Raw genomic sequence first — 8,614 nt, forward strand, 5'->3', positions numbered from 1 at the left:
TCTGTCCCCACTTCTCACCCAGTGCTCTTAGAGGAGGAGACTTGCTCTGCGGCTGGATGGAGGAGCTGAAGCAGGGGAGGAGGAAGGAGCTTTATTGAAATGAGGTAGTTGCGTGAGAATGCCAGAACTCAGAGGTGTCACCACCATCTCCAAGCTTCCCAGAGATGCTTGCAGCATCTGGGCCTCCCTGGGCTGCTCCCAGGGGCAGGGGTGGAGGTGGGGAAGAGAGTCCTGGGTTATCCAGGAGCCAATAAATAGGGGAGGAGGTAGGGAGCGCAAGCCTGGGCCTTCCTGGCTGAGGCTTGCAGGAACACGCCTTGCACAGGGTTCTAGAAGTCTCTCGCGTACTGAGTTCCAAAATGCTTTGGTGATGATCGGTCACTGGTAGGAGGAGGCAGGTCCCAGAAAACAACCTCTGAAGGCTGCATTAGTGCAATACAAATGTGCCAGGAGAGGGTTAATAGGGTTGGGGGGGGGGCTTTGGGTCTGTCACAAGGCAGCTGGTGCTATTGTAAGGTCTGCAGTGACTGGATTAAGGATTGATAGTAATATTCCTGCACCTAAACACCTCCCACACAAGAAAGTTCAAGGCTTTCTCCGTCCTGGGCCTCGAGGGGAGTGTGGGGGAGAACTCTCCAAGCTCAAAGGCACTGGACATAATGAGCTGAAGTCGAAGGGGAAGGAGAAACCAGGGGGTGGTGTGCTGGCTCCCACTCCCAGCCACGTGTTGAAATTGAGCTGATCCCCCAGATCAAAGGCGGGTTGGGTGTTTCCCAGGCCTCTGTCTGGTCCCATAGGGTCCCCGGCCATCAGTGCCCCTTGCAAATCTAGAAAACTGTTTTCCCCTCCCCCCACACCCCCGGGGTAGGTCTGAAATGATGCCGGAGCCCTTGGAGAGGATCTGCCGCAGGACGGTGACCGCGAGGCCGGGCTGGGGAGAGCCTAGGTGGCGACTGGCCCCGGGGGCGCTCCAGTGGCACCCCCGTCGGGTGGGAGGTTCGGTTCAGGAGGTGACCGAGCTGGGCGAGGCTTCCGGGGAGGTGCACGTAGACTGGTCGGAGGCGTCTCCAGCCGCTTCCTTGGGGCAGCTGAGTGGGACGGGAGGCACCCGGCCTCCCTCCCGCTCTCGCTTCTTCTGTTTCATGCGCCGGTTCTGGAACCAAATCTTGACCTGCGTTTCGTTGAGCTCCAGGGTGGCGGCGATCTCCACCCTGCGGGCGCGGCTCAGGTACTTGTTGAAGTGGAACTCCTTCTCCAGCTCGGTCAGCTGCCGGGTGCTGAAGTTGGTGCGCAGCCCGCCGGGCGCGCCCAGGCCCAGCTCCGACACCTTTGCTAGGGGCGGGGCGGGGAGAAAGGCCACGTCAGTTCGCTCACCGCTTTCCGCGTCCCCTCCCTTCCTCCCAGACCAGCTCTGTAACCCCCAAGTCGGGACTTCAGTTCCCAAGCCACCCCACCCCCACCCCAGGCACCACAAGGCAACTCCCTATCCACCGTAATCTCCAAATCTGGAACCACCGCCCCCATACACACACACCCACGCACCAGATCTTGGGCACGTGCTGGGAGCACAGATCCCGACGTGGAAGGGGTGTGAAAACTTATTCTTGGGGGTGACTGGACGTGTAAGCAAGTAGGGAGAGCCGGCTTGACCCGAGACGAGACCGGGAGGAGCCCTTTTACCTGCCTCAACCAGAGCGGTGCAGAGAAAAGAATCCCGCCCAGGCAGAGGGCCTGGCCACGCCTGAGCCCTACCTGTCTTGGGTGGGTTCCTCTTGACCTTCATCCAGTCGAAGGTGCGGGCTGCGGGGGTGCTAGGTTCCGACGGGCAGGGTGGTTCCTTGTCCTCCAGGTGATCAGCAGCATAAGCCGGTGCAATGGTCGCCGTCTGCTCGTACGGGGGCTGCGGCGGAGGGTACGGCCCAGGGCCGGCTCCACCCGCTCCGTAGCCGTCGGACAAGCCCCCTAGTTGGGCCCCATAGCTCGAGGGATGAAAGTAGCCTCCATCTCCTCCTTCGGATTGCCCCAGAGCGTAGTACTGAACGGGCGCATAGCTGGGGCTGCAGGCGGCCGGGGCGTACCCCGTGGGTGCGGAGCTGGGGAAAGACATCCCCAGCGCTGAAGACGGCTGCTGGGCGGGATAGCCCGAGCTCTGTTGGAGCACGGGGCTGGACAGACCCCCGCCATAGCGGCCCTCTCCTGTGTAGCTGTCAACAGCGGGAGCCGAGCTCGCTGGGAAGGAGGTCGGGGCGCTGTGGGCGCTGTGGGCGCTGTGGGCGCTGTGGGCGCTGGGTCCCCGGTTACAGAATGGATATTCTAAGAAGGAGTTCATCCTATTATAGTCCATGCGTGGAGGCCGCAGGAGGGTCGGCCCGTTTGGGGGAGACACCCTCTTGCCCTACAACCTTTCGGCAGTATGTCACAGCACTGAGGCCCGCGTCCATGGCCTGGCCCAGCTCGCCGGGGGCCACCGCTCCCCTAGGAAGGGGGTAGGGCGTGGGGGTGAGGGGGGCACATGTGATCTCTCCCAGGCCAATGGGCTGAGCGGCCAGAGTTTGGCAGCCCAGCGCCCATCCATCACCCCCCAAGCATTAGCATGACAAAGCCACTTCAATCACCCGCAGCCCATCCATCTGAGAGAGACGTGGTCGCCTCAAAACATCTTTCTTCAAAGACTTTTGGAAAGAAGGGACCAGAGGGGGTGGGGGGAAGTTGGAAGAATATTCAAGACTTCCCTCCCTTCCCAACCCCCAAGGCCTTCAATAGGCTCCCGGGTTATTAGATTTGGACAAATTCAACCCAGCTGTCCCTCACTCTTCCCACCCCTCCAAGAAGACTTCCCCCAAGGCTGTAGACCTGGGGTGGGGAATGTGGCCTCCTCACTTGGCCCAGAACTCCCACTCTGGGTCTCTTTCTCCCAATTTGTCTTGGGGCGATGAGCTGGGACAGCCCAGCCGGGTGAGGTCTGTTATCTTGGACCAAATGGATGACTGTGAAGGGGGTGGGGGGGGGATGCAAAAACACCCAAAGGGTGTGAGGCAGGGCCTGGGATCTCCAGGAGAACTCAGTATGCCACGGGTGGGAAATGGCATTTCAAGGAGCAAGGCAGGGCTGCAGAACGGTGGCGAGAGCAGGAGAGAGGCCCTGTTCCCCGGTTCCTCGCTCTGTCTCTGCAGAAGCACTCAGGCCTCATTCCCACAGCCATTTCTCTCCCTCTGCCTCTCTTTATATTCTCTCTGTCTCAATCCATCTCTCTGTTCGTCCATCTCTCTCCATATTTATATTCGGTCCCTACCCATCCATCAACTCATCTCTCTGGATGTATTTATCCTCTCTCTAGCCATCCATAGCTGTAGCTGGCTCACTCACTCAGACTTAAATAACTCTGGGATGTCTCTCCAGAGAACCACAATGAGCAGAGAGCTAGGTGATGTCTGCAGGGGAAGGGGGTGGCGAGGAGGGCGACTTTTACTCACTTTCCCAAGGGCTCAAAACCAGTGGAACCCTCACGCTCCCCCAGTTCCCTCCCACCCCTCTCTCCTTCATCACCCTCCTTCCCCTTCCAAAAGCAGAAAATGGCAGGCCTCAAATCCATACATTGAATACCAGTTAAATCCTAAAGACCCCTCAAAAGTCCCAGGACTTTTCTAGAAGAGGTAAAGGGAGTTTGCCCAGAGAACAGGCGGATGAGTGTGGAGGCCCTGAGGCTCCGAGTGCCCAGGCTCAGAGTGCAGTCCACCCCTCTTTGCTGTGTGTGTGTCTACTGTGTTGTTAGGGTTGGGGGAGGGGAACAGGAAGTGCCTTCCTCTTGCTCTCAGACCCCATGGCCTGGAAGAGAAGCTCTTAGGTGGAATACATTGATCCTCCTCCTCCAGACTCTGAGGACAAGAGCTTGGTGCAATCCAACACCCACGCTCATTTGTAACCTGTCAGGGTGTCTGCCTGGCGAGGCCTGGGGCAGGGGCTAGGGCAAGTCCACAAGGGCAAGAGTTCAGAGCGGGAGCTCTGTAAACAAAGCACTCAGGAGAGGAAGAGGAAGCAGGTGGGACAGGTCCAGGGAGCACCCTGAAAGCTGCTCAGGTCGCCCCACCCCTACAAAGGGCCGGGTGAGCACTCTTCCCTCTGCAAGGGCCCCCGTGGCTGCCCACCCTTCCTCTTCCCCTCTTCCCCTTCGTGTAGTGTCCAGTCCTGCCCTGGGGCCACCTCTCCTGGTTTGTGTTCTCTGGCTCTGCAATCCCAAGGCCTCTCTCCTCCCTACTAACAAAGCCTCCACCTAGGAAGGAGCGCACAGCATTCCATAGAGCCCCGTCCCCTCCCTTCTCTGCTCCAGGACAAGTTGGGTGGAGGGGGACCAGAGAGCAACTTCTTGAAGAGAGAAGCAACGGGGGAGGGTGACAGACCCTTCACTTGCCAAAGGGCAGACAAAGGAAAGAATCGAAATGGTGGGGGGTTGGGGAGGACTGAAGACAAAAGGATGACTGAGAAATATGCCTCAAGCCCCTTCTCTCTGTTTCACCTTTTGGGAGGGTGGTAGATGCTCTCAGCCTTCCCCTCTCATTTTACAATGTCCTCCCCAGAGGCTGAGACCTCTGGAGCTCTGGCTACCGACATCCCAGAGCCTTGGGATTTCTTCACCTTGCACCTTTCCCTCCTCTCAGGGAGAACCTCCTCATCCTATCACCTGACTCCTGATGAGGGGCCCATTTAGGTCTAAAGGAAGACTTGGTCAATTGCAAATCCAGTTTAGGAAAACAGCACAGGGGCTGGGTGTTTGTTGTTTGGCACAATGGTTAAGACATGCCTGGGGCACTCGCATCCCGTCTTGGAACCTGGGTTCAAATCCCAGTTGCACTCTGACTCCAGCTTCCTGCTAGTGTGGACCCTGGGAGGCAACAGGTGATGGCAGCAAGGGTGTCCCTGCCACCCACATGGGAGACCTGGATGGAGTTCCCAGCTTCTGGCTTAGGTCCGGCCAGGGGTCTTTGGGGATGATTTGAGAAGTGAGCTTGTGGATGAGAGCTCTCTCCCCTTCTCTCTCTCTCTGCCTCTCAAATTAAAAGAAAAAAAAGGGGGGGAGGGGTTTAAAAACCAAGCACGAGTCTGTCTGAGAATTGGGAAAATAAGTTTCCCCTGCAACAGCTGAAGTTACCAACAGTCTGTCCTCAATGACAGGAAGAAAAGGCTGGGGCAAAAGTGCCTCTGGTCATACAAGAAGTCTTCAAAAAGTTCATGGAAAATGCTTATAGGAAGAAACTGGACACAGATTTCACTTTTTTGCACCAAAATAAACATTGTTTTTTAAAAAGATTTTATTTATTTATTTGAGAGGCTGAGTTACAGGGAGAGAGGGAGAGACAGAAAGTCTGCCATCCCCTGGTTCACTCCCCAAATGGCCACAACTGCTCGGCCAGGCCAAAGCCAGGAGCCAGGAGCTTCTTCCGGGTCTCCCACACGGGTGCAGGGGCCCAAGGACGTGGGCCATCTTCTACTGCTTTCCCAGGCCATAGCAGAGCTGGATCAGAAGAGGAGCAGCCGGGACTCAAACTGATACCCATACGTGATGCCAGCACCGAAGATGGAGGTGTAGTCCACCAAGCCACAGCGCTGGCCCCTTTATCATTTTTTAAAAAGATTTATTTTATTTATTTGAAAGGCAGAGTTACAGAGAGAGACAGAGGCAGAGACAGAGAAAGAGAGATCCTTCATTCACTGGTTTACTCCCTAGATGGCTGCAATGGCTGGGGTTGGGCCAGACGGAATCCAGGAGCCTGGAACTCCATCTGGTTCTTCCACGTGGGTGGCAAGGGCCCCAGTACTTGGGTCATCTTCCACTGCTTTTCCCAGGCACATTAGCAGGGAGCTGGATTGGAAGTGGAGCAGTTGGGGCTCAAACGCATACCTATATGGGATGCCAGCGTGGCAAGTGATAGCTCAACTTGCTATGCCACAAAGCTGGCCCCAATAAATTAACTTTTAATTCTGCTTTTCCATACATTTTTTAAGTCCCCACCTTGCATCGGTAGTAATGATTATTTTGGCCTGAGCTCTCCAAATTCACGATGCCACCTAGTTCATCCCTGAGTCTTGGTGCTTGTGTAGCAAGTACATTAAAAACTTCCCCAGGGGCCAGCACTGTGGAGTATTAAGTAAAGCCCCTGCTTGAAGTGCTGGCATCCCATATGGCTGCCGGTTTAAGTCCCCCGCTGCTCCACTTCCAATCCAGCTACCTGCTAATGCGCCTGGGAAAACAGTGGAAGATGGCCCAAGTCCCTGGGCCCCTGCACCCACATGGGAGACCCGGAAGAAGCTCCTGGCTCCTGGCTTTGGCCTGGCCGAGCAGTTGTGGCCATTTGGGGAGTGAACCAGAGGATGGAAGACCTCTCTGTCTCTCTCTCCCTCCCTCTACCTCGCCCTCTCTGACTTTCAAATAAATAAATAACTCTTAAAAAAAAAAAAAAACAAAAAAAATACAAGCAAACAAAAACCGCTTCCCCAAATTCCTGCTGCCTCTCCCAGCTCCAGCAGAAAGGACTGAGAGAACCAAGAAACCTCGCTTCCTAGGTGCTCAAGCTTCCTCCTCCTTAAAACACATTTCACCAGGGGCTGGTGTTGTGGTGTAGCCGGTAAAACCACTGCCTGTGATGCTGGCATCCCTTGTGGGTGCTGGCTCGTGTCCTGGCTGTTCCACTTTTGAAGAAGCTCCTGGCTCCTGGTTTTGGATCAGCCCAGCTCTGGCCATTGTAGCCATTTGGAGAATGAACAAGTGGATGGAAGATTTTCTCTCTCTCTCTCTCTCTCTCTCTCTCTCTCTCTAACTCTACCTCTCAAATAAATAAATAAAATCTTTAAAAAATATATGATGTCACCAGCTGCAGTCACCTGAAGACCACAGGGTTTTCCTGCTGATCAACTTAAATTCACCAGAAAGAGTCTGGGTGGACCCAACACCAGAGAATTGAAGTTGGTTTCCTGCTTGGATGTGAAGAGCCGAGGACGTGTCAACAAGTGCAATCACTTTTGAAGGTGCTGGTCCGTACCCCGCTGAGAGGGCAGGCAGCGGCCCCTTCTCAGCAGAATGGCGACACTTGGGCATTTACACCTCTGTCTGGGCCTTTCTTTGGAGAAAGCTGCAAAGCAATCCGAGCTCTTTCCCTGGGCCTCTGGTGTCTCTATCTGCTCTCCTAGGTCCAGATCTTGGGAGGTCAAATCCAAGATCAAAAGTGGGAGCTTAAGAGCTAGAAGGCTGACAAGCACTTGGCACAGTGGCTAAGTTGCTTCTTAGGATGCTGAGTGCCTGCTTCAACTCCAGACTCCTCAGGCTTCAGATCCAGCGTCCTGCTGGTGTGCACCCTGGCAGGCAGCCCCCGAAGGCCCCTGCCACCGAAGTGGGAGGCCCGGACTGAGTTCCAGGCTCCTGACTTTGACCTGTCCCCAGCCCTGGTCTTTGTGGGCATTTGGGAGCTGTTGTTCAACTTTGGGGAGTGAATCAGTGAATTCAAAGTCCCTCTATGTCTGGCTCTCTTTCAAATAAAGTAATTTTTTAAAAAAACTAAAAGGATATTCAGGGTTATAATTTTTTCACTATAGGCAATGACTTCTTGTTGGAGAAAAGGATGGAATCAGTATTGCTTTAGTGTTGTTTCTTTTCTTTTTTTAAGATCTATTTATTTGAGATGTAGAGTTACAGAGAGGAAGACATAGAGAGAGATCTTCCGTCTGCATGTGCACTCCCTGACTAGAGCTGCGCCGATCTGAAGCCAGGAGCCAGGAGCTTCTTCCAGGTCTCCCACATGAGTGCAGGGCCCCAAGGACTTGGGCCATCCTCTATTGCTTCCCAGCCCATAGCAGAGAGTTGGATTGGAAGTGGAGCAGCCAGGACTCGAATCAGCGCCCATATGGATGCCAGCACTGCAGATGGTGGCTTTACCCGTTATACCACAGCGCCAGACCCGATGAAGGTATTTTCATGTAACATATCACCATTTATTATAGAATATGTACTTTATCATATGGAAATTTCATCCACAGTTGAGAAGGTTAGTTCTGTTTAGGCAAAGGATTTTCTTCCAGGATTATTTTATAATCCATAAAGGACCCAAATGATAAAAATTGCAGTATTAAGATTTGAGGTTGGATTTTAGAAAGAACTTCCCGGGGCTGGTGCAGTGAGTTAAAACTCTGCAGCACCAACATCCCATATGGGTGTTGGTTCGAGTCCCAGCTGCTCCAGTTCTGATCTAGTTATCTGCTATGGCCAGGGCACACAGTGGAAGATGGCCCAAGTCCTTGGGCCCCTGCACCCGCATGGGAGACCTGGAAGAGGCTCCTGGCTCCTGGCTTCAGATTGCCCCAGTTCTGGTCTTTGCAGACATTTGGGGAGTGAACCAGTAGATGGAAGATCTCTCTCTCTCTCTCTCTTTCTCTCTCTCTCTCTCTCTCCCTCTCTGTAACTCTGCCTTTTAAATAAATAAAGATATATAAATCTTAAAAAAAAAAAAAAAACCCTTTAGGTAGTTAAAGAAAGAAACTTCCCGATTTTCCAGGTATTTGGAGAAAGTTTTCCAGAGAGGATGTTGCCTCTTCTTCCTTGAGGAGTGTAGTTTAGAACCTTCTCTTA

General features: G+C 54.1%; 1 protein-coding gene across 1 annotated transcript; it reads right to left on the bottom strand.

The window, feature by feature from the left end:
• Nucleotides 1–1,003: 1,003 nt before the first annotated feature.
• Nucleotides 1,004–2,344, bottom strand: HOXB1 (homeobox B1). The gene is made up of 2 exons (XM_002719317.4): nt 1,753–2,344; nt 1,004–1,332 (listed from the first exon to the last, which is right to left on the bottom strand). The coding sequence occupies exons 1-2, from the start codon at nt 2,342–2,344 to the stop codon at nt 1,004–1,006; spliced, it is 921 nt and encodes a 306-aa protein (XP_002719363.1).
• Between the last annotated feature and the right edge of the window lie 6,270 nt (nt 2,345–8,614).

This window comes from Oryctolagus cuniculus, chromosome 17, assembly GCF_051225735.1.
Source record: "Oryctolagus cuniculus isolate XC-2025 breed Fujian yellow rabbit chromosome 17, ASM5122573v1, whole genome shotgun sequence".
Taxonomy (NCBI): Eukaryota; Metazoa; Chordata; class Mammalia; order Lagomorpha; family Leporidae; genus Oryctolagus; species Oryctolagus cuniculus.